Raw genomic sequence first — 25198 nt, 5'->3', positions numbered from 1 at the left:
CTTAGCTTATGTGTCAATGAAATAACCATTTTCGTATGTTTTTTCCTACTTTCAACTTTGGTTGTTTTTAATTATATGCAAACTATCTCCCACCAGGAGAAGAGTTACTTGGTTTTTAAATAAAGGGGAACGTTGATGGGTCTTTGCATTTCGAGAAAATAAGCATGTCTTTTGCTTCATGCATGAGAACATGTTCAGATAGTTACATGGCATCGACGTTAAACAATGCAACAAAGAAACCAACTAAAATCCAATAGTCACCAAAACAAAACAAAAACCCCAGAAAAAGTGACACAAGCACACCATCATATGTTCTTCGGTGGGAATTGGGATGCAGACAACTAAATACAAAAAATATATATGTATCAACTGGTCTTCGTTCACAAAGCGTCCTACAAGTAATCAACAACAAACAGCTGCCTCCCTACTAATTCCACCACCTCCGACCCTCTGCTTTGCCAAATAACTGCACGCACCAACACAAGTGTAAGAACAACATAACTAACAACGCTAACACTAAACAAAACTGAACAACAACAGCATACACAAATAACCCCGCGTTTGGCGGAGCTCGGCCTCTAGTATAAATAATACTACTAATTTAGAGTAAGTAACAATTTGTTGGATTTGTGCCAAGTTTTTGGTTAGATGGTTTGGATCTGATTTATTATGATTAAGTCAATTAAATACATTACTATATTATTGAGTACTTAAAATAATTATCTCAAATACTTAGTCCAATGTATATTTTTGGTATTTCGTCATTGTTAATGTTTTTATGTTTTGACAATTATATTTCAAGTTCAACTATGAATAAGTTTGCTTCTAAAGTTTAAACAATGTTATTGTTTTTAAAGTTTAAATAGTGTTTTTACGTTTATATACTACTTGTTGTTAATTTTAATTTGTGTATGTTTCATTTTATATAATTCTTGGTTGCTTACAAAGCTTTGATTTTTCATTAATCATGATATGTCTGATGTTGCCACTTATAGTTCAAAGACGAGTCTCGATAGATGAGTCCCCCAAAATTATTTGAAGGACAACAAAATATTTTTTTTTTTTTTTGGTATAATGACAACAAAATAATTTGAGGAAGCTACGTACGTAGTTTTTGAAAAGATTGGAAATCTATTGAGTTTAATCAAGTACAAATTAATACTTTTGGAACCGTTAATTCGATTAATATCCAAAATAGAAACTATTTATGTTCAACCGGATCTTGGACTTATAATTAAATCCAAACCAAATTCGAGTAAACCAAACCGACTCCAATCTAAATTTGTATAATATTCAAGTAAGGTTGAAATTCATGAACCCAAAAGTCCGATTAACCAAACTAAAACCCGATTAAGACTCTAATTGCCCAGCCATATGAGTATGTAGAATTTTGCCAACCCACTTTGTCCATTCGTTACCTAATCCGAAATCACAGATTTTGAAGCTAATCACGAAAGTATCCTCGCCACTGGCCCATTTATCTAGTCAAATTACATCAACTAATTACGAAAGTATCCTCGCCTCCCAAATACTAAGACTGTGAATGAGAAGTGCGGGAGAAGAGTAACGCATGGCGGGTGAAGCAGAGTGTCACCATTCACGTGATTTTATTGCTAGTGCTTTTGTAAATAAAATATTATAAATTAAAAAGAAAAAACTGTAGTGGAACAACTTTTGGTCTAAACCTCAGTTGAATTTGAAAAGAAGGAAATGAGGTGTGATTTAGCTATTGTTTCAAATAGAATTATTTAAAATAAACGTTAGTTATCAAAAATACAGTAAACCCATATTTAATCACTAATATTTTGTCCATATAATATACAGAAATTGAAATGTAAATGATCTAATTAACAAAATTAAGTGGCATAAATTTAAATGATAATTAATAATAATAAATATAACATTAATAATATAGCATGATTAAATATGATTTTGTAAATTTTTTCAGATAATTAAAAGATTTTCATAAATTAAATAAAAAATTTCAGATTCTTAATTTAATATCATTGATATCTTAAAGCTGAGTTTGCAGAGTTTTCATGAATCTATTTATGGCGATGACAAGAAAAACAAAATTCAGATATCTTAATTTAATTTTGTCTAAAGAAAACTAGCGCAATTATAATTTTTTAAAATAAAATAATTGGCTATAAATTTTAGTAATAGTATATTAACTTTCATATTTGAGATATATAAAATAATTTTTAAAAATTATATTAGTATCACATATTTTTTATTTTGTAACATATAAAAATATTATTGTTTTCATATATATTAAAAGCACATTAAATCACTATCATAAATATATTATTTCTATAATTTTTAATTTTCAAGATAATTAATGAGTAATAACATATTAAATTTCATATATATAATATTCTTAAACTAATATATATGTATATATATATAATAATATTAGTTTTAATATTTTTTTAGTCTATAAAATATATAAGTATTCCACCGTTATACTATTCATTATACATATCACCATTCATATTTTGTTTTAAACCCTTTTTTTTTAGACTGGTCGTACTTCTAACCCAAACCACAGTTAAAGTGAACCGCAGTAACCAATCCGTTTCTCCTGCCCCACTTAGTCCTTCGTTACTAAGCATGAGAAGAAGGTTTACCCAAAACTCTCTCCTCTCAAAACCCTAAATCCCAATCATCACATCTTCTCTCTCTCCTCGATCTCCTTCCTGGTAACTCTTCACCCTTTTTCGATTCCCAGTTCTTGTATAAGATGCATAGATCTGTCGATCTAGGTGCTTCGAGAACGATCGGTTTCCTCGTATTGATGCCGCCGTTATTGTTTGTTCTCACTTGCTTACCTGATCTGTGATATCTCATGGGATCTTTGATTCGTAATTTCGATTTAGGTCATTAAATTTGTGTATTAATTATACTATAATTATGTATCTGTTTCAGATTCTGTGTTTTGACATAAAGAAGGGTTGGATTGTTATTGCGCTGAAGATGTCTGGAGCTTTAGATATGACTCTTGATGAATCTATCAAGAGGGCCAAGGCTGCTAGGTCTGGAGGAGGAGGAGGAGGAGGAGGAAGAGGAAGTTCCCGCCGTGGCCGTGGTGGTGGTCGTGGTCATGGTCATGGACCTAATGGGTTTCTTGGTGGTGGAAGAGGAAACGGACCTGCTCGTAGAGGCCCTCTTGCTGTCAATGCTCGGTCCTCATCTTTCACCATTAACAAGGCAAGCTCATCATCTGGGATCTCCTAATATCAAATTCTGAGTCTTTGTGGTGTCAAGCATATACTGACTGAATCATGCTAAAACTAAACGATGGGAGCAGGTTTCCTCATTCATGCATAAAAGCTTTAGCATTCAGACTCGTATAGGAACTGATACATGCCTCTTCGTAGTTCATCTAGAAATGCCTCTTACCCCTGCGATTTGTGGTTAAACCGTGACTATTTGTGAGGATTTTGGTGGACATGTATAGATAGGTGCACAAGTTCTTAGTTGCTTTTGCCACAGTTCTTTTGAGCTGAGGAGCTTCAGCAATCTGAAAGTCAAATCTTTGTTTATCCACTACCACAAAAGATGTGTGGTGTTTTGTGGTGTTTGGGGGAACTTCAGTTAACTGTTCTGGCAGTAATTGGGGCCTGTAGTGACTTATCCCTACACAGTCTATCATGCATGAAGTTATTGATGAATATCTTGCAGCATCTCGGCTTACTATGAATGTCCTGGTTTTTTCTTTGGTACAAAGTCTTTCTCTTGGAACCGGAGTAGTTGGCAATATGCAGTGGGCGGAAATTCATTGCTCCCCCATTTTCATTTGATTTCTCATTGGATGGTTCTTGACTACTTGGTGGAGCTTTTGCTTTGACTGGTTTTCGTTCTTTCAGACAAATGGGTGGTCTCTTTTGTATTTTTGAAATTATATTTCATTGACATTGCAGAAGATCAACAGAAACGTTGTACTGATGTTATCTGGTCTTTTCAATAGCCTGTTCGTAGGACCAGAAGCGTGCCATGGCAGAATGGCTTGTTTGAAGATGGCCTAAGAGCTGCTGGAGTGTCAGGGGTTGATGTTGAAACCAGGCTCCATATTACCAACCTAGACAACGGTGTGACAAACGATGATATAAGGGTATAAATTATAATCTTGACTTATATATATTTGCTTTCATAACGAACAGTAAACTATATCTTTGTGGGATCTTAGGAACTCTTCTCTGAGATTGGGGAGCTAAAACGTTATGCGATTCATTTTGACAAAAATGGGCGGCCAAGTGTAAGTTCTCACCGATCTATCTTCTTGAATATTGAAAAGCTTCTGCTTTTTCTGACTGTGACCTCTCTTTGGTATTGTCCTATGTGCTATAGGGCACAGCTGAAGTGGTGTATCCACGAAGAAGTGATGCAATTCAAGCTCTGAAGAAATACAACAATGTGTTGTTGGATGGAAGGCCAATGAGACTTGAGATTTTGGGTGGAAACAACTATGAGGCTCCTCCTTTATCTGGTCGTGTGAATGTGAATGTCTCTGGACTCAATGGAAGGCTGAAGAGGACCGTCGTTATCCAGTATAACTTTCTGTCTTTCTCTGTTTACGCATTGCACTAGAGATAAATGATTAACACAATCTTCTCTGATGCTCGCAGGCAAGGAGGAGGGAGAGGTATTGGTAGATTGAGAGGGAGAGGGAGAGGGAGAGGAGGAAGAGGTCCAGCTCCTACTGTCAATCGCCTTCCAATGTAAGTATAACACGTTCCTCTTAGTACTGTTTAATGATAGGATAGAAAGCAACAAAACTAAAATATTGTTCTAGCTTGAGACGTAAAGGCCTCCTTTTATTCTTAAAAGAGGAATATTAACCGTTGGATCTTCTATTTTGGGCAGTCAAAACCGGCAAGGAGGGGGAAGGGGTGGGTTTCGTGGTGGTAGAGGGCGTGGTGGACGTGGTCGTGGTGGTGGAAGAGGGAATGGGAAGAAGCCAGTGGAGAAATCGGCTGCTGACCTTGACAAGGATCTTGAGAGCTATCACGCAGATGCCATGAACACTTCTTAAAAAAGCCTCAAAAAAGAATCAGTGTTGGTTCGTTACTACTTAGGCTTGTGTGTTTGTTTGTTACTACTTAGTCTCAGTGGTTGAGATATGATGTGTTGTGCTCTTCGTTTTGTGTGATTTTAGTTTTGTTTGGAGGTTGGTACTAGTGTTCAGTAAATGAGGAATGTTTGTTTCAAAAAGATAGAAAGGTGCTTCATAATTCTAAACTCGTGATGCAAAACCTATAAGAATAGTAAATTTACAATTGAAATTTGCTTGTTATTTTAAGGTTTACACTGAGATGAAAAGAAATTAGAAACTGATTTGGATTAGATACTCATAAACACAAACCTGTTTTCGCATATATTAAAAACAAAACAATAGCCGCACAGATATACAAAACTGCGTAAAGAAATAAACACGATTCATTCTTACAATTAACCTTTTATGTTAACGTTCTCGTTAAGAACGAGCTCACCAGAATTGCTTCTATGAAAAAGCTTCTCCACCACCTCGTCCCAACTCTTCTTCTTCGACTTTGGTTCCGATGCTTCGGCATTGTTGCATTCTTCTTCTTCTTCTTCTTCTTCTTCTTCTTCTTCTTCTTCTTCTTCTTCTTCTTCTTCTTCTTCTTCTTCTTCTTCTTCTTCTTCTTCTTCTTCTTCTTCTTCTTCTTCTTCTTCTTCTTCTTCTTCTTCTTCTTCTTCTTCTTCTTCTTCTTCTTCTTCTTCTTCTTCTTCTTCTTCTTCTTCTTCTTCTTCTTCTTCTTCTTCTTCTTCTTCTTCTTCTTCTTCTTCTTCTTCTTCTTCTTCTTCTTCTTCTTCTTCTTCTTCTTCTTCTTCTTCTTCTTCTTCTTCTTCTTCTTCTTCTTCTTCTTCTTCTTCTTCTTCTTCTTCTTCTTCTTCTTCTTCTTCTTCTTCTTCTTCTTCTTCTTCTTCTTCTTCTTCTTCTTCTTCTTCTTCTTCTTCTTCTTCTTCTTCTTCTTCTTCTTCTTCTTCTTCTTCTTCTTCTTCTTCTTCTTCTTCTTCTTCTTCTTCTTCTGCGGCAGACACTGCATGTGGGATGTTGAGACTCACAGCTCTCTCTAACGCATCTTTGTGCTCTTTCTCTAAAGTGTTTAACCTCTCCATCCTCTTCTCTTTTGGTGCCTTTGTCACCACTGTCTCTGCACTCTTCTCTCTCATTTCCTGCAGCCACACGTCACACAAACACCCACCCATTGTTTATTTCATTAATTACCTAACTAATAATCCCTTTAAACTAGGTATTTCCTTGAAACTAACCTGAAGGGCCTTTTCAGATTCTCTTTCTATCCATAGAATCGCATGATCGGATGTTGCATTTGATGACAGTACTATATGTTCAAATCTCCCATCAACAGGAATGGCGGTTCTCACTTCAGGAGGAAACCTTCCACATCTAATATATAAAACATTAATCAGAGAAAGAATCACAAAAAAATAAATTAGGTATTAAGTTTTGATATTATTAGTACCTGCAAAACTTTCGTTCCACGATATGATAGATTCGACCAGGAGCATAAAGTCTGCGAGGGTCCCTTAGTTTCCGACCCTCTGGTATAAACGTATCTCTCAAACAAACTAGAAACAACAAGCAAGGCAAGCTTGTCCAGCACAACATAATATAAATAAGTTCCTATTAAAGTATAGAAGCATTTTGGAACAAAAGCATGACTATGCAGAAACACTAACCAGAAGATGGACTTGAAAATATCCTCTAATGGCGTCGCCGTTCTTGGTAAAAAATCATCCTACGAGACAAAATAAAAGTTTCTTGAGTTGATATTCATATACTTAGCAGCAGTATTTTACTTCACGTTTAACATGCTTTTCTTAACAACCAAACAAGCTCCTCAATGAGTACAAACTTAGCAGAATATTCTGACTAAAGTTTCGATTCAATGTTATAAGGCACAAAGCATATTCATAACTTAGGGAGGCTGATCACGACAATGCTTTGGTCAAAAATGGACATAACCATCCACTATCCAAACGAAAGAATTATTAAACATAGTGTGAATTTTTATATAAGAATTATAAAATTATTCAGAATTAAATAAACTAAACCAATGTTTTACAATCTCTGTTATCTCATCTAAATTGAATAGTTATCCTAAAAATGTTAAGACATCATTTCAACCTATTTCCTATCAATTTTTTAATAACCGTATAAAATTAAAAAATGAGTCTAAAATCTACACTATAAAAATCTTAAGAACAGAATTCTCACTTCAAAAGGAAAAAACTAAACCATAATCCTTGAAACATAAATCATAATACTCCTTTAAATCTAAATACTTATTTTACAAACTAAAAAAAAACTGTCAATTTTATTATCTAACGTTGCAATGAGTACAAACTTAGCAGAATATTCTGACTAAAGCTTCGATTCAATGTTATAAGACAAAGCATATTCTTAACTTAGGAAGGCTGATTATGACAATGCTTTGGTCAAAAATGGACTAACCATCACAATCCAAACAAAAGAGTTAATAAAATAGTGTAATTTTTTTTATCACAATTTTTCAGAATTTCTATCAATTTTGAATAACCATAAAATTAAGAAATTAGTCTAAAATCTACACTATAAAAATCTTAAGAACAAAATTCTCACATCTAAAAAAAACTAAATCATAATACGCCTTTAAATTTAAATCCTTATTTTACAACCTAAAAATTGTCAATTTTTTTATCTTATCAAATGTTGCAAAACTATTCTGAAAGAGTATTCAGACATCATTTCAACATTTTTTCTGTTAAACAGATTCTCAATTCATATAACATTGTAACTCCAATGTATTAGCTATATTTAGAACTAAAATCTCTTTAACAATATTCTTGAATCTTTTTAAATAACCATATTGGCACTAAGTGGTAAAAAAATAAAAACAAAAAAAAATCGAAAAACAAAGGGTTTTTTTTCAAACCTGCAAAATAACGGAGAAGATGACGTCAGCATACTTAACGGCGAGGTTAAGCGACATACACCTGGCCGGAGCCAGCGCGAAACACCTGATCTTGCTCCTGGGCAGACCACCGATCATGGCCGGAGTATTAACCACCAGAACCGCCATCAACGCCGCAACACCAGACCCAAGAGAATGACCAGCGAAGACCAAATCATACTCTCTCCCATTCTCCTCCCAGAGTCCACGAAGCGTCTCCGATTCTTGATTCAAAACCCAAACCGCCGATTCCAAGAGCCCGTGATGAACGTACCCACCGACGAGCATCTTCTGACCCAGTTTGTTATTGAGAAGGATCTTGTAATCGCTCTCCTTCGCCAAGTTCAAACCGCGGATCGCGAGTACGATCTCACGGTGGTCGTGGTCGACGTAGACGATGTACGGCGGAGATCGTCCTTGGGTCTTCTCGTAGGTCACTCTTTTGATGACCCAATCCGGGTTCAGGTCGAACTTTCCGATCGACGGAGACACTTTGGGGTTTCGGAGATCGGGCTCGTAGACGGCGAGGATCACGCGGCAGATTCGTGGGATCGGCTCGAACTCTTCGGGTGTTGCTGCTGCCCACGTGGCGCTGTCGTCGGAGCCCACGTGTGTGCAGCGTTTCCATCCCCACCGGCTGAAACCCACGCAGAAGACGCATTCCAGTCCACAAGCTACTGACATTTTTTTGTCCTTAAATCTCAGCTTTTTACAATTAGAAGCCGATTGGGTTTTAAGGCTTCAAATTTATTTCTATTTTTTTTTTGGGAATTGGGATTTTTATGATTTCGAAAACCGGAAACTTTGACCCAAAGATAAGATTATTTTTTGGCAGCTAGGAACAGAGAGGGGAATGCTTGAAATGGTGTAATTAGAGAACACTTCAGACAAAATACAACTAGAGAAGAAGACTCAAGGTTGGTAAAGATTTGAATTGAAATTATGAAAACAGGGTTTTGAAGAATATATACATATATTATTCTTTAGTAATTAGGATTTGGAGAAGTTTATGGAAAATGAACTGATTCTTTTTTTCTGAAAAGGGATTAAGGGAAATGGATCGATAACTTGGAAGAAACTAGTTGCAATGAGAGCATCATGAGAAACCAGCTATATTTCAAAAAAAAAAAAAAAAAAAAAAGAGAAGATTCCAGCTAAGTAAAGACAGGTAAGATCATAAGAGAGATAATCTCGACAGAGACAGGCAGCCCAAAAAGAAAAGAATATGCCCATTTTTCAAGTCTGTCTATTAAAATATCACATTTTCTTATTTATTTAGAAATTATGGAAATCTTTGATTCTCATTTGATACCCATCCGCACAGGGAAGCTATGTTGACTAGTTTCTCAGGTTATTTTTTCACTTATCTTTTATCGTTTTATCTGAATGACCTCGAACAAAAAAAATTATATCTGAATGACCTATGTTCTACATATTCTTCTGTGTGTCAGTCCTTGACTCCTTGTTTATATCTTTCATTAAACTCTGATACAAGTTTTGTTTCTGTTTCTTTGTCTCTGGACACACTCTAATTAACGAAATAAACAGAAACGAAACTTGCTAAATAATTTGTGACAGATTAAATGGCTAAATAATTTATAAACTAGTGTCACAAATTAAATGGCTAAGTAATTTAAAAATAAAAATTAACAAAAAACAGATATTAATATTTTTGATTTTTGAGCTATCGACAGAGTCTCTGCCAATATAGTTTGTGTTTTTGTTTTCATGAATCTGGGTTTCATTACGGTAAGTTGTAAATAAAAAAGAGCTAAACCAATCAAATCTAACCACATTCTCACTTCTTACGACGTCAGTCGGAAGTTAGCCAACTACTTTCACTAAACAACCAAATCATAACTTGTAAGAGCCCGTATACATACTTATAGAGTTTTCTTTTTTAACTAAGGCTTTCATTCAACTTATAAAAGTAATTACAAATGGAAATACTTTTCATACTCTTTTCTCATACCAAATAAGAATTCTTTTCAGTTTTCATTGAGTACAATTTAACCTAATATCCAAGATTGACTACTCATTCATGCACCAAAGAACCGTGCGACTGTGAGAAAACCCTTCTTATAGCAATGTTTTTAAACCTGATAAAGATACTGAACTAAATTATTTTTCAGGGTCACCGATCGAGCATAATCAACAGATTAATAAATGCTAATATATAGTTATACATAAATATAATATTATTAACTATTGGAAATAAGATACTATACAACATTCATGTTTTATTTACAAAATATAATTAAATATCTACAATTTTGTTTTTTACTAGCCATAAAGATAAAATATTTAACTAATTTTAATACCAAATAGACTTTAGCTAAAAATTGAGATAGTAAATAATTATTGTAAAATTAACTTCAAAACCTAAAATAAAAAAAAATATAAATTTGTAATAAATTATCAATAACAAAAATAAACTTAATGAATCATATCAATAAATTTTAGTTTTTTCTATTACCATTTTCTTTATTTTTCAATGGCATAGTAGAAATTTAATCAATGTGTTTTCTAAAGAATCGTAAATAAAATAGTTTATTTAATTTTATGTATTATTATTAAAAGATATATGAGATGTTTAATCAATATTTTTTAGAAATATCATCAATTTTTTATAAATTTTTTTTGGTCAACTGATATTGGATCAAGGTAATGACAACGGTTTGAATTTGTATTAAATTTTATCAGATTTTTAATTAATAATGTTTTTTTTAATTCGAACTATATTATATATGAATCACCGTGTTTACTGGTTTGATTATGGGTCCATGTCAGGTATGAAGTGCACAAAAATGGCAACCGTAGAACCGAACCGAATATGGTTTTATGTTATAGATAATCATACTAATTAAATTATCTAATATATTAATTTAGAGTCATATTTGAAATTTTACCGTGGCATGTTTTAAATTTGAACGTATTGAACATGTTATGGTAATATAAAATTTCAAAACACACTTCTTATTCAATCTTAAAATAATGTATTTTTGTATCAACCTAATAATATTCTTAAGTGACATTAACTCATATAGGCTCATAATGGTAATAATGGGTTACAGTGTGGATCAAGCAAAAAATATAATTGTGGTACGGTTCAAGTAGGGTTTTGTAAAAAACGCATATTGCGATATATGAGCGGTTAAACTAGAAAAAAACAGTACATAATTAAATTTGAATGGTAACCAGAATAACATACAGTATGAAACATTAAATATTTGAATTATAGCAAAAACTATAAATGGTACACAATACAAATTATAGATATTTGTTTTTATAAACTGAAATAAATTATGATTCAAATTGTTTTAAATAATAATTTATCTGTTAAACATAATATATATTATTTAGATAAAGAACGGAAAATTTAAAACTTACGCATATACAACACATTCAATATTTATTATTTTACATATTTTATTTGTCATAATTAGTTTTATTAATTAAATGATTGACATGTAAAAGAGAATTCAAAGCTGTAAAATATTAGTGGTTGTATTTATTTTCTTCTACATTTTTAATAGTTAAACAAGATAAAACAATTTTATTTACAATGATGTATCCAACCACATCATATGGGCTCTCTTCACAATTCTACATGCGGTCCAAGCCAAAAGCTATCACGCACTATTTTTTTTAATGTATGATTATTTTATTTATAAAAATTGGTCGCCAAAACATAGTTGAATGGTGATGACATATTATTGTCCTATAGTGCGTTTTTTTTTACCCGTTTAAAACATTTAAGTCCGTAGTCATTCAATTCCTTCTTTTATTATTTGTAATAATTGAATTTTAAAATCAGGAAACCTTAATTTCGATTTCTAGGTTATGTATCGAAAGGGAAAAAAATGATATCTCAATTCTTGGATCAGTCTGTTCTGTCAAAAGCTCACGCTTCATGATAAAATCGTGGACTTGAATGGCTTAAAACATTCAAGTCCGTAGTCATTTGATTCCTTTTTTTATTATTTGTAATTGAATTTTAAAATCAGGAAACCCTAATTTTGATTTCTAGGTTGTGTATCGAAAGGGAAGAAGATGATATCTCAATTCTTGGATCAGACTGGGTTGTGTGGATAGCAGTCTGTTCTGCCAAAAGCTCACGCTACATGGTAAAATCTTGGCTGGAAACAATGCCAAGAAAAATCAAAACTTTTCAGAGATTCTCGAGAAGGTTGAAGGAGAAGGATACTTATTTCCATGGCGAAAAATTTATATCATGTATGTAATTAAAACAAACAAATCATTTTTTTCGAAATGTTCTACATGTAAATACATGTTTGATCATCAAATAATCAACCGGTCAACTCTGATTGACTCGGTTTAGTTTCTGTGATCTGAACATGAAATGTCCTATAGTATGATTTTTCACTGCAAATTGAAAATTTGTTTGTGGTTTAATACGTTTCTCGAACGATATGTTAAATAGTTTTTATTTGTGGATTTTTATTTAAGCTGTGTTTTAGAATACTTGGGTATGTACACCATAAATGATATTGGCCTCTTGTAACGGATTTGGATTTCAACTGGAAATCCATTAATTGATTGTTGACAAATGTGGTGGATTGTACCAGGTACTACTCAATTTACAGACGTGTGGTGAAACTAGCACATGGGATTAGGAACGGTGCTGCTTCGGTTGATGGTGTCGATGCCAAACTCTGGCAGGTCAGTCAGTGCTCTCTTTACTGAATTTTCTATGAAGCATCTCTGAAAATTCTAGGCCACAATGAGACACAAAACTGACCATCAAATCTTTGAAACAGAATAGGAGTTGAAGTTAGAAACAAGTTCGTATGTCTGGATGAAAGAGGGAATACATATCTATATAATATTCTATTACTGGTGAATATATATGCCACCATTCTTTAGGGTATGTGATAATTTTTTGAGTGATTTAACACCTTTTAATCTCACTGATGCATGTTTTCAGCTACCTTAAATTTAACTTACATCCTCTCAAAGAAATACGAAGACATTCATACTGAAGCATCGAGTAAAGCGTTTTTCTCTTGACAGGTAGTACCAGAGACGCTCCAAGAAGATGTGATCTCTAAATAGAGTGCACCACCAAAGAGTGATGCTCCTCTTATCACCTCCAACGACCTTGTTGAGGCTGATGGGTTTGTCTTCGGCTTCCCAACAAGGTTCGGTATGATGGAATTCAAGGCATTCTTAGATGCAACGGGCATGAATATTTTAGGCTCTCAAGCATACAAATTTTTTTGGCCCATTAATTATTAGCTTTTGAAAAAATTCAAATATCTCTGCAGACAGTTAAACCCACGATCTCAAACCTTCATACTAAAGCCAAACACCAATAGAACTGTAGGCATTTTTATACAAAATATTGGCCCCTTAAATTATTAAACAATTTTGGCCCCAAGCTGAATGCTTGACCAGCTTGTGGTCAAACCCGGCCCTGTTGGTGGCCTCTGGAGGACCCAACAACTTGCTGGTAAGTCATCCAAAATCTTTTACAGCACCGGGTCTCAAGGTGGTGGTCTAGAAACCATCGAGGAAGTTTTTTTTCAATCCAAAACAACACCTAATCAAAGACATTTGCTTCAGTTTCTACGTTTTGGAATGTTTATTTATGTTGTCATTGATTTCTAACACATTTTTTGGTAATCTTTCTAAGCATGAGTCAAAAACTATCTTCAGGACTAACACTACTTTTATAAATCTTGATCTCATACAGTTAAGCAAACATAAGAATCTTTTCTCATTTTTATTTATTTATAAACATAATAATCAAGATATATGTTAACATCTACATGTTTGATTGCTAATAACATTTATAGCATATGGTGAGTTGGTTTGGATCGCCTGAGCAAGATCCAGAAATATCCAGAAAGATCAAAGTTTAATAGGACGAAGAACAAAAAAAAAACAAATAATAACAGTATCATACAAATTCTACTAACCCCTTTGCTGAGCCCAACAAAACATCAAAAAATACAAAACCAAGTAGTACTACCCATAAGTGCATAAATATTTTTTCAACTATTATACCCATAAGTGCATAAATATTTTTTTCAACTATTAAAAAATATAGCTACCTAAATAAAAAATCAAAATCAAAAATTTCATGTCCCTGTTCAGATCCACGCGCTCGAATTAAACTTCAAATTTTATCAGTTTCTAACATTGTTATTTGAACAAAATAAAAACTAAAATAACTAAATCCATACCAAATCCAAATTCATAAATAACCAAACAATTTCTATGTCTATTGAATCAAAAACCAAAATATACAACCGAAAACGAAAAAATAACAATCTGGAAGCAAACCGAAAACCAAAAGTCAATGTCTAAATGTATTAAACAAAGAGACATATTTATAAATTTATCAACAAAAACAAGAAAGCATTGGTACTATCCTAGTTTTTAGTTATTCTTAACATCCATACAAAATATAATTGCATTGAACTCAATCAACACAAAACCAAACTACAAATGGATTTTGATGGTTCCCATTTAATAACAAAACAATAAATAAAGATACGGGACATGCAGTCGCCCTTCAGTTGCGTTGGTGATCTCATCTCTTGTGGTGAAGGGATTGGCACTACGCTCAGCGATGGAACATGCAGTCGCCCATTAGTTCAGAAATGTTCTCTTTGAATCGGATTCTCTCCAACTGGTAGCAGCTATTGTGGGAGGATCAAGCTATTCAGACGGTCAGACCTTCATGGAGTTCTAGCTGATATCAATTTACCCATCGAGGTTCTCTGTCTTTTGAAGATGAACAAGCGAAACAGCCTCTTGGTAGCTTTGTTTCTGCATCCGGTTTAACCGGTTAAGTTTTTGAACGAAAGTAGTTGGTGCACACAAAAAATAAAGATACGGAACCAAAAACTGGATTTGTATCGAACAAACCAGATTGAATTGGACCTAACCAAACGATTTTAGGTACACAATTTAAACGTGCATCGATACTTTTCAAACAGTCGTTCTCAAAACGTTCGGAGTCTGACGACTCTCACTTAAAAGTAGATGTATCTTCTGACAATTTTCCCACCCATGATATTTCTCTAGAAATTCGGTTTTCTAGAACAATAAAAAGGTAAAAATCAAGCAACTTCTCTGGTTAAGAAAATAATCACCTAACATATACAAACTTGCTGTAATAGGCATGACCAATATAATATAATTAAATGGATAAAATTGAACCCATCATCACTATATATATTTTCAACACTCGATCACACATATTCTGTCCAAACTTTAAAATACATTAAGTAACCCAAAACTCAATGATGATTCTAAGGCTGGCTCTCGTGGCCGTCATCTCCTCCTCCGTGGCTGCACAATCAGCCTCAACGACGTCTCTTATAACCTATATATTTGGCGACTCATTAACCGAAGTTGGTAACAACAATTATTTGCAATATTCGCTGGCGAGATCAGACTTTCCGTGGTATGGAATTGATTTCTCCGGCGGCCAAGCTACCGGAAGATTCACCAACGGTCGGACAATCGGGGATATCATATGTACAGACGCCCTCTTTCCCTCATATACCTATGCATATAAAGATGTACACATGCATGTATTTAGTTCTCATGTAGATGTGGCCATCTATACTAAAATATACATATGTATATATATATATATATATATATATATATATAATTCAATTCTTTTACCCATTTCTACTTTGAATTTTTTTTTACCTTAAAAAGAATTTTTTTTACTTCTATTTTAATGGTTTTATTTAGAGTAAGGTCTGAATCAATATCAGATTTATTTTCAGTTGAGCTTGGTATTTGATTTCGGCTTAATTAAATAAGTAAATATTATTTTAATAGAACCAAATCTATTTTAGATTTGATTAATTAGCTAGGTGTGAAAATATTCCTACTTACACTAACATCCAAAGACATTGATATGCATATTGTAGCTACGAAGCTTGGGATCCCATCACCACCACCATATCTATCGTTATCACGAAACGATGACGCATTTCTGAACGGTATCAATTACGCATCCGGTGGAGCTGGTATCCTCAACGAAACTGGCGTCTATTTTGTATTTACTCTTATCTTTCTCTTTCTTTTCTATAAATTCTATAAAGTTCAGTTATTTAAATTTTGCTTTTATTGTGATCGAGCAGATCCAACGGTTGACGTTTGATGATCAAATTAATTGTTTCAAGAAAACTAAAGAGGTTATTAGGGCGAAAATTGGAGATAGAGCTGCCAACAAGCATGTTAATGATGCCATGTACTTCATTGGCTTGGGTATAGCTTTTAATTAGACCACTTAATTTGGTTCTGTAGTTTCTTCTCCTTTTCGTTTTAAAAGAAGTATTTTAATCACAATCATCATTAACATAATTTCTCTCTTTACAATTTAAATATATAGGAAGCAACGATTACGTAAACAATTTCTTGCAGCCGTTTATGGCAGATGGGCAGCAATATACACATGATGAATTTGTCGAACTATTGACCTCAACCCTAGACAATCAACTCACGGTATATATCCCAACCAACTTCTACTTCTGCTTCATTTTCTGAAATCCAAAACAAAGCTCCCATTTTGTATTTTCCCAAATTCTATGGTTAGTCTTCTCAATGCATGGCTGAAGTTTTTGTTTTTGTGCCCGTTTTTAATAAACTCTAACTTTTGTAATATTCATTAATATTTTATCTAGTTTGACAAGCATTAAAACTAGGGATATATTCATATATAGTAACTTCGTAAATTAATATAAATCTTCAATTTTTAGATAAATAACCAAGTAAAAATTGTCAAAACAAAAAAAAACAAAAATGTGAATAATCCATAGAAAAGGTTTTGCAGGTCTTCAATATATAAAATTTTGCTCACATTTTGCGACACCAGTTTAGTTTTAAATGACTTTTGGTATCAGATAAATTATCATTCTTAAAACACATGTCTACTGTTCAGTTAACTAAAGTATTACATTCGAGTTATTTGGTTAATTATATTAATACATGAAATATGATGGGAAGCAGACAATATACAAACTAGGAGCGAGGAAGGTTATATTTCATGGGCTAGGTCCATTAGGCTGCATCCCATCACAGAGAGTAAAATCGAAGACAGGTATGTGCCTCAAGCGTGTCAACGAATGGGTAATGGAATTTAATACAAAAACAACGAAGCTTCTAGAAGATCTCAACAAACGCCTTCCCGGAGCTAAATTTGCGTTTGCCGACACTTATCCAGCCGTTCTCGATCTCATTGACAACCCCACGCGCTACGGTAAGAAAATTTTACTCATTGTCCCAAAATCAATATTTAGCGTTTTGTTTTCTTTACCTCATGTCTCATGAAGTCGTAGTTTGCGTTTTGTTTCTTTTTTTAATGCTTGTAAAGTCCTAGTTTGCGTTTTACTCACTTACACGAACGCAATTTTACAATAAACGCAGGATTTAAGGTAGCGAACACGTCGTGTTGCAACGTGGACACGAGTGTTGGAGGGCTTTGTCTTCCCAATTCAAAGATGTGCAAAAACCGTAAAGACTTTGTTTTCTGGGACGCGTTCCATCCGTCCGATTCAGCTAATCAAATCTTAGCCGATCAACTTTTCTCTTCTCTTCTTTCTTCTTCTTCTCATTCTCCTGCTCCTGCCCCTAAAAACAATTATTAGTATAGTTTTTGTTGGAGAAGAAAAGGACTAAACAAATGTATTGTTATATACTCCTCGAACGAGATGCATGTGTAATTATTTCAATATATGTTTCTGATGTAACCATCGGGAGAAGTATGTGTGCCTTGTTACGTAAGCATTATTTATGTTGAGATAATTATGGTTTTGTATGTTTCTTGGATACATCTTGTCTCGTGCGCGTTTTATGGTTCCTGAACATACACTAGATATAATTAGGTGGAAAAAATATCCACGATTCGTTATTCATTTCGATATGAATCGAAAATATGAATATCTATAACTCTAAATCAAATCAAATACTAATATCCAATATCCGTAAGAGATGAAACAAATCATAAATACCTAACATTTTTAAGTATGGATATCCGATCCGATATTGCATATTAGTATTTACATATACATCATCTTCGGCCTCATGATGGATTTTGCATAAAATCAAGAATCAGAGATCCGAACCCGAACCGAAAAACTAGATCCATATCTCATATGAGATGTAAAAAATACCCGAATGGATCATGTAGGATATTACAAAACATATATGAACCTACTATATTTTTTTCCGGCTTCGCAGCTGCCTTCTTCGGCTTCGAGAGCAAAAAAGATGAAGATGAAGTTTACGGAAATGGTACAAATGAAAACAAAATCATTATTTAAATCAAATATTATAGAAAATAAACTATTAATATGACACATCCAAGTAGATGACATTAGACCAACATGTTTCATTGGTTTTATATCATCCTCTTTATAGCATCATTCGCACGCTGAAAACAAATACCAAATACAACCTTATTAATTGTAAAGTTTTGCTAGTTATGTGTGTTGTAGTTGTACCAATTATACTAGCTATGCATGTTCTAATTGTACTATAACTCATTCTAGTTATACTAGTTATACCAGTTTAAATTATACTAGTAATACTCTACGTTTTTATTTGTCAAAAATTTCGTATATTGAAGATGAAATTTGGTTTCATATGAGTTGAGAATTGATTGAGGATGATTATGTTGATCCATTTTTTGCTGGATCGCTATTTTTCTTCTTCTTTTCGGTGAATATCATGTTTTCAAAGTATTATGGGATGGAGAATACGAAAATGGAGGAGATGAAGATTGTGGATAAGAGGACGGGAGAAATGGAGATAAAAGCGATGAAAATCAATCTGAATTTGGATGGATTTTTGGAAGCGTGATTGGAGAGGGAAAGTTGTTCGTGTGTGAGAACTGAAATGTGAGAGGGAATTGGGGGTTTAAGATTAGAAATCAGGTCGTTTTTTTTTTAGGAAAATTGGTTTAGATATGAGTGGTTATGTTAGTAAATAACTTGAACTTCATAGGTTTAAAAGACATTTTACTTATTTTTAAAGTTAAAGTTTATTTATAGAAAATCAAATTGTAAGGGATCCAAAACAGATGATTTCATAGTCATGTGAGCTATATTAAAATCTGATCTATTTTTTTATCTACTAAAAAGTAATAATTCTTGAATTTATTACTACTATCAAAAAGACAAATCATTATTTATATATTATATTTTTTTTTCATTATAAGCACACCATATAGAACTCAAAGACGTGACCGTTAAGCAACCAAAAATACTGTTGCAATGTGCCTTTATTTAGGTTGAAAAATCAAAAACTTTGAAAGGACTTGATTGGTTTTCTCTTTTTAACTTTAAAATTAATAATCTAAGCAAAATCTATTAGTTTTGAGTTAAAAAAACACTGCAAATGATTAAAGCGGCTGTTATTTAGAGAGTTGCAGAATTTTCTAACCTAAATGAAAAAGATGAAATAAAATTTACAATTATTCTTCATTAAAAATCAAAAAATAATATTAAACAATTACTTTAGGGTACTTGAACTTTTATAGCCAATGATAATAAGAGGCAGTCAAAACAAAAAATTAAGGATTTCAATCAACATCAAATTATATAAACTAAAACATGTGTGAAAACTTGTAAAATAATTTCCGATTAATCCCATATCATATCATGGTCAAATAATTTGGCATCTGTAAGCGTTAGACCATTTTCAGCCTTAATTCATATTTCACTCTTTACTTCATTTTTAAGAATGTTTTGCTCCAATTCTACTTTATTATTGCTTAGTGAAGCGATAAACGGGGTTAATTCAATTGAAGATATATTGTTTACATTCTTATTTTGTGAAATTAGATTATTTAAATTATAAATGGATTGTTAACTTTTACTTATTATTTTCTTTCACCAAAATAAATTATATATATCAATATTATCCTATTATTTTCAAAATCTTAATCAATATTTTCATCTAATTAGATGTTTATATCTAACAACATGGATTTTTTTTTTTCTAAGAACATTTAACTCGATTTTGAAAAATCAAAGATAAATAAAAATCATTTTTACTTTTAAACACTTTTATAAATCACTTATAGAAGAAATGTATATGTGATGCTTTTATAGAATATAGTATATAACATTATTTGTTTATTTGTTTATGTTATTTAATAATTTTATAGATAATAATGATTAATTTATATTTAATAATAATTACCTTGAATAATTGTTAAAACAAAAAAAAACTGAAATTTAGCAAAAACAATTGAGTAACATTAGTAAAAATGAAATTGCAAGGTGTTATTTAATAATTGATGATACATTGAAAATGAAATTTATTTGCAATATTCATTTTAGAAAGAGAAAATGAAACAACCCACTATAGTAAATGTTGCTTTATTTTTTATTCCTTTTGAACGAATTGAATTTGTTTTAAGAAAACTGAACTTTTAGTCAAAAAAAAGGAACCAACCATCCGCTGGATATCCCTATATTCTTTATGTTTAGCTCTAACCTTCTATAGGACAAACAAAATCAGTGTAACCAATATTTGGGCCTCCTATCTATTTAAGTAAATAATGGGCCTTTTGTTAAGAATTCGGAAATATCGGAAGAGGTGTATTCTCTGTCATGTTCACCAAAACATTCGATCCATCCAACGGCTGATATTCGGCCGTCGTAAGAACGGCTTTTTACATTAGATTCCTGGTTTGAGAATTATTGTGCGAAGGGAAAAGAAAAAACAAAGAAAAATGATGAATATGTGACATGTAAGGCAGCAACAAAAGCGTGACAGGGACTGAAGAGACACCGTTTTTCACAAACCGCCAAAATATATATATATATTTACTTTAAGGTCACAGATTCTTCTTCGCTCTGCTTCTCTCATTTTTACCCAGAAACAACACAATCGAACTAGGGGTAAGATAATAATCCGAGTGTTTAATCGTCGAAAAGATCGATTCTTTGGGGGATGGGTCTATGGGATTCGCTTCTAAACTGGCTCAGGAGGTAATACTTTCTCTCTGTACCCCTTGTGTTGAGATTTTGTATAAAAATCATCTCTTTTGTTAATCAAGTTGGTTTAAGTGAAGTAGTTGGTGTAGTTATAATTAATCAGTTACCTCAGAAAGAGTCAACGAAACTGTGTTGCTTTTGTTTCAAAATCTTACAACTTTTCTTGGGTTGTGTACCCTTTATTGTTACATAAACATTGTATGAGTTGATTTTCATTAACCAATCTACTGTTCCTTTAGATGTTCTTGTGCCTTAGTTTCTCTTTTAGTATTGAATTATAATTTCAACACAAACCAGTATTTGCTTGATGTTGTTATATTTGCCAGCTTGTTCTTCAAACAAGAGATGGAGCTCTCACTCGTTGGCCTTCAGAATGCTGGAAAGACTTCTCTTGTCAATGCCATCGCTGTGAGTAAATTCATATCCTCCATAGATAGTGTTTTTTTTTTTCTCAAACATTAGATTAAACGGGTTCTTGTTTCCTTTGGATTTGGTCAAAGACTGGAGGTTACAGTGAAGATATGATACCAACAGTGGGGTTTAACATGAGGAAAGTCACTAAAGGAAACGTTACCATCAAGATTTGGGATCTTGGAGGTCAACGAAGGTTCCGCACCATGTGGGAGCGTTATTGTCGTGGAGTTTCCGCCATTGTGTAACTATGTCCTTCTGCGATATCTTTGAAGTTTACTATTTGGTAGACAAATCTTGATGTATTGTGTTGGTAATATTTGCAGGTATGTGATTGATGCCGCAGACCGAGACAGTGTACCCATATCAAGAAGTGAGTTGCATGATCTCTTAACGAAATCGTCCTTGAACGGCATTCCTCTTTTGATCCTAGGCAACAAGATTGATAAGTCTGAAGCTCTCTCCAAGCCAGCTTTGGTTGATCAACTGTAAGTTTTTACTGGGAACAACTCTTTCGAGACCGGTCTGACTTTGAGGATGACTCTGGTTTGTTTTGATGCAGGGGGCTTGATTCCGTAGCAGACAGAGAGGTTTGTTGTTACATGATCTCGTGTAAGGACTCAATAAACATCGATGCAGTAATTGATTGGCTCATTAAGCACTCCAGAACCGCTAAATAAACAGCAGACAGCCAACGAGTTCATCTATCTCATCGGTGCAGAGGAGGAGACAGGCTTTGTGTGTTTGGTTTCTTGATGTTGTTTATTTGTCGAGAATCAATCAAATATGTAAATCACCAGCTTTTGGTTTCTTCTTGGTCTTCTTCATCTTATTATCTTAAACCTTGTTTTACATTCTTCAGAGTTCAGAAAAATACTTTCCTTTTATACATTCTGTTAAGCATATGCTTGTTGTACTTGTTAAGATAAGAGACCCGGTTGGTTTACTCCGGTTAGAGCCAAAGCTTTCTGATAAAGTAAATCTTCAGCTTTTTGGTTTAAATCTTGTTTACACTGCTTGAAAATACAGTATTTTCAAATGTTGAACTTTGGTAAACATACTCTTAGTTGAACTGTTGAAGTACACTATCCAATTTTATGCAACCTTTAGGTTTATAAAGAAAACCAGAAACCGGTTTAATCCGGTTATATTAAATTCATAAGCATTTTGGTTTGCTTTTTTGGGACCTAATCATAGAATCGTGTTTACAATTCGTGAAATCATTTGAAATACTGGTAAGCACACTACTTGGATTTGCGAAGTAAATTGACGAATTTTATTTCACATGTAAACCAAAAACCGGTTTAATCATAAGAGCTTGATTTTTGGGGGGTTTGGAGGATTTGGGTGATGGGGAGATCGTTCTTTTATGACGTTTCAAGCTCGCAAGAGACCAGCAAGTTGTTCAAATAATAAAATAATTCGCAAACGGCACGGTGTGTAAAAGAGAAACATCCCACATCGGAACTTAATGTCAAGCTGATTTGTTTCGCTTCCGTATAAAAAAAGGGCCTTCTGTCTTTTAGTAATTATCTTTGCGCTTGGGGCAATGACGCAGCTAATGAGGTACTAACCGAGGCGCGTCTATTGCTGGTTGAAAACTATTTCCAAACCCCCTCCTGGGCCTAAGCTTGTCTTGGGCCTTCGAGAATTTCTGGAAGGGCTCCTTTCGGGGTAAAGCCCTACAATATTCAGTTTAATATTTTTAAGCCTTAGGAACACGTGATTTGTAGTATACGGTCAAACAAACACGTGATTTGTAGTATACGGTCAAACAATCCTCATAAAGTTAATTAACCGGCTCGATTAGATTCGAGCGAGGACCAAAAAAAAGCTGAGAACATCCTATTGGTAGATTGAATGTATGGTTTTAGACTTACTTAACAAAAACATTTAACCGAACTTAATCCTTTTTATGGTCTTGATCTCTCTGTGTTCTTCTTGATATATGAAACATTAGGTCTGGAAAAAAATCTGAAACCTCAGATATGAACTTTAATTGATAATTCGTATTCGATTGGAAGTGTAAATGTATATTAATGGACGACAATTAGATAATATAAAAACTCAAATCCAAAAAATCCGACCTAAAATTTTAAATTAATATTTTAAATAGGTAGCATTTGCTTAAATTTGGTTAGGATCATTGCAAGTTTCGGATTTGGATATCCATTTAAATTATATGAACTTTTTAAAAAACCCAAATATACCTATAATTCTCAAACTCGAAAGATAAAAATAATATAAAGTATCTTAATCAATTAAAACTGAAGTGCAATTTGTACTTAAACCTGACTTTTCCACAATAATTAACATCACATGCCACTGACTTAAACCTTTCATATAAAAAGCTTGAGACTCCTTATCAAACAGTTTCAAGTTTCCTACTCCCTCAATTGGAATTCTATCACCATTAGCAATCACTACACTTCCTAGAGCAGGTTTAACATCACTAATCAGTCTAGCATCCCTAATCATATGATGAGAAGCTCCCGAATCGATGATCAAAGGTCTAGTAGTATGTGAAGCACTGTGAATAGAATTTAAAGCATTGACACTGATGTTACCAGAGTTTGCATTGATAGCTTTGATAAGGGCTTCAATGTCTGACTTGCGGATGAAGGCATCATCAGGGGATGGCTGGGACATGGCATGGGATGTGGATCCACCAGTGTGGGTGGTTGAGATCATAGCTCTTCCATCTTCTCCTATGCGCATGGAGCCTGGTACTGTGGTTTCATGAGCTCTTGCTTCATGTGCTTTGGCCTGGTTGTATCTGTTGGTTGAAGCAGGTCTGAGGTGAGGATGGAGGATCCAACAATTGGTTTTGGAGTGGCCTAGATTCTTGCAGTGCTCACAAGTCACAGACTTGTCTCCTCCTCTTCTTGGTTTGAAGTGTGCTTTGTTGACTGAAGCACTCTCCATCTTCTCAGCTTTGTTTGCCATAGACAGTTCCCCTTTTCCACCAAAGAGACCATCTGAGCCTAGCTCCTTCCGAAGTTGAGCACACACATCATCATAGCTTGGAAGCTCTTTAGCTCTCAATATGTGTTTAAGTACATCATTGAAGCTTGGGTTGAGTGTGAGAAGCAATCCAAAGACCTTGTCTTGCTCACGCCTCTCTTCTAGTGTACTAGGATCAGTGGTACTTGGTCTCAGCATCTCAAGTTCAGACCACAGCTGGCTGTACTTCCCAAGGTGCTTGGTGAAGTCCATCTCCTCTTGCTGTAAGTTGTTGATTGCCCTCTTAACCTCAAAAATTCTGGTGAGGTTTGAAGTGTTGCCATATACCTTGTGTAAGGTATCCCATAGCTTCTTTGCAGTCTCACAATGTGAGTAAGACTCCATGATAGGAGTATCAAGTGAGCCTTGCAAGATAGACAGCACCATGAGATCCTCCTGACCCCATTTGCCTTCATCTACCACTACAACCTCCTTGCCATCTTCTCCTTGGGTGATTTGTCTTGGGGCCTCACTTGTGGTGATGTGCTCCCATAGACCTCTTCCTCCAAGAGCTGTCCTGGTCAATCTCGACCAGGTAATGTAGTTAGGACCTTTCAGGATGACTGGAATCCTAACTAGCTTGTGCTGCTCCATCTTTGCTTGCTATTGTCCAGCGGGTAAAAAAAAAAAAAAATTCCAAGGAGAAATTTGAATTTCTGAGGCTAGGCAAGAGAGAAAACAAGGGAAGCCAAGATATGTTCTCTAGAAATGAAGAAAGTAAACCAAACAAGTGAAAGAGTAAGGTGAATAGAGTAAATTTGCGGAAGCAGTTTGGTGTTCAAGAGCTTTGATGCTCTGATACCATGTTAG

General features: G+C 33.9%; 4 protein-coding genes and 1 pseudogene across 6 annotated transcripts; 4 read left to right on the top strand and 1 right to left on the bottom strand.

The window, feature by feature from the left end:
- The first annotated feature begins 2538 nt into the window (after positions 1-2538).
- LOC106342350 (THO complex subunit 4D) lies at positions 2539-5255 on the top strand. The gene is made up of 7 exons (XM_013781259.1): positions 2539-2702; positions 2929-3210; positions 3971-4114; positions 4190-4258; positions 4351-4550; positions 4629-4721; positions 4867-5255. Exons 2-7 carry the CDS (start codon positions 2977-2979, stop codon positions 5033-5035), a joined length of 909 nt encoding a protein of 302 aa, XP_013636713.1. The 5' UTR covers positions 2539-2702; positions 2929-2976; the 3' UTR covers positions 5036-5255.
- A 99-nt stretch (positions 5256-5354) lies between these two features.
- On the bottom strand, positions 5355-9186 carry LOC106342348. 3 transcript variants are annotated; one of them, XM_013781256.1, is made up of 6 exons: positions 7962-9186; positions 6727-6785; positions 6510-6638; positions 6298-6433; positions 6030-6201; positions 5355-5585 (listed from the first exon to the last, which is right to left on the bottom strand). In XM_013781256.1, the coding sequence occupies exons 1-6, from the start codon at positions 8661-8663 to the stop codon at positions 5452-5454; spliced, it is 1332 nt and encodes a 443-aa protein (XP_013636710.1). In that variant the 5' UTR covers positions 8664-9186; the 3' UTR covers positions 5355-5451. The 3 variants fall into 3 exon arrangements, with proteins under 3 accessions (XP_013636710.1, XP_013636711.1, XP_013636712.1); XM_013781257.1 differs by having other exon boundaries at positions 5355-5580; positions 6025-6201; positions 7962-9185; XM_013781258.1 differs by having other exon boundaries at positions 5355-5611; positions 6056-6201; positions 7962-9185.
- Positions 9187-12471: 3285 nt separating this feature from the next.
- LOC106338762 lies at positions 12472-13864 on the top strand (annotated as a pseudogene).
- Positions 13865-15234: 1370 nt separating this feature from the next.
- LOC106340658 (GDSL esterase/lipase At5g37690) lies at positions 15235-17783 on the top strand. The gene is made up of 6 exons (XM_013779501.1): positions 15235-15491; positions 15899-16026; positions 16112-16238; positions 16363-16475; positions 16980-17229; positions 17397-17783. The coding sequence occupies exons 1-6, from the start codon at positions 15254-15256 to the stop codon at positions 17615-17617; spliced, it is 1077 nt and encodes a 358-aa protein (XP_013634955.1). The 5' UTR covers positions 15235-15253; the 3' UTR covers positions 17618-17783.
- Positions 17784-20765: 2982 nt separating this feature from the next.
- On the top strand, positions 20766-22331 carry LOC106339470 (ADP-ribosylation factor-like protein 8B). Its single transcript, XM_013778291.1, has 5 exons — positions 20766-20968; positions 21301-21382; positions 21475-21629; positions 21712-21873; positions 21948-22331. Exons 1-5 carry the CDS (start codon positions 20931-20933, stop codon positions 22063-22065), a joined length of 555 nt encoding a protein of 184 aa, XP_013633745.1. The 5' UTR covers positions 20766-20930; the 3' UTR covers positions 22066-22331.
- The last annotated feature ends 2867 nt before the right edge of the window (positions 22332-25198 follow it).

This window comes from Brassica oleracea, chromosome C4 (genome assembly GCF_000695525.1).
Source record: "Brassica oleracea var. oleracea cultivar TO1000 chromosome C4, BOL, whole genome shotgun sequence".
NCBI lineage: Eukaryota > Viridiplantae > Streptophyta > Magnoliopsida > Brassicales > Brassicaceae > Brassica > Brassica oleracea.
The sequence above is the reverse complement of the archived record's forward strand: the minus strand, read 5'-3'. Positions and strand labels throughout refer to the sequence as shown.

Coding starts and splice junctions, on each gene's coding strand:
- LOC106342350 (XM_013781259.1), top strand. CDS start 2,977: ATGTCTGGAGCTTTAGATATGACTCTTGATGAATCTATCAAGAGGGCC. Junction 4,115..4,189: donor TGACAAACGATGATATAAGG/GTATAAATTATA, acceptor GTGGGATCTTAG/GAACTCTTCTCTGAGATTGG. Junction 4,551..4,628: donor AAGAGGACCGTCGTTATCCA/GTATAACTTTCT, acceptor TGATGCTCGCAG/GCAAGGAGGAGGGAGAGGTA.
- LOC106340658 (XM_013779501.1), top strand. CDS start 15,254: ATGATGATTCTAAGGCTGGCTCTCGTGGCCGTCATCTCCTCCTCCGTG. Junction 16,239..16,362: donor CATGTACTTCATTGGCTTGG/GTATAGCTTTTA, acceptor TTAAATATATAG/GAAGCAACGATTACGTAAAC. Junction 17,230..17,396: donor TGACAACCCCACGCGCTACG/GTAAGAAAATTT, acceptor CAATAAACGCAG/GATTTAAGGTAGCGAACACG.
- LOC106339470 (XM_013778291.1), top strand. CDS start 20,931: ATGGGTCTATGGGATTCGCTTCTAAACTGGCTCAGGAG. Junction 21,383..21,474: donor CTCTTGTCAATGCCATCGCT/GTGAGTAAATTC, acceptor ATTTGGTCAAAG/ACTGGAGGTTACAGTGAAGA. Junction 21,874..21,947: donor CCAGCTTTGGTTGATCAACT/GTAAGTTTTTAC, acceptor GTTTTGATGCAG/GGGGCTTGATTCCGTAGCAG.
- LOC106342348 (XM_013781256.1), bottom strand. CDS start 8,663: ATGTCAGTAGCTTGTGGACTGGAATGCGTCTTCTGCGTGGGTTTCAGC. Junction 6,434..6,509: donor GTGGAACGAAAGTTTTGCAG/GTACTAATAATA, acceptor TTTATATATTAG/ATGTGGAAGGTTTCCTCCTG. Junction 5,586..6,029: donor AGAAGAAGAAGAAGAAGAAG/AAGAAGAAGAAG, acceptor AAGAAGAAGAAG/AAGAATGCAACAATGCCGAA.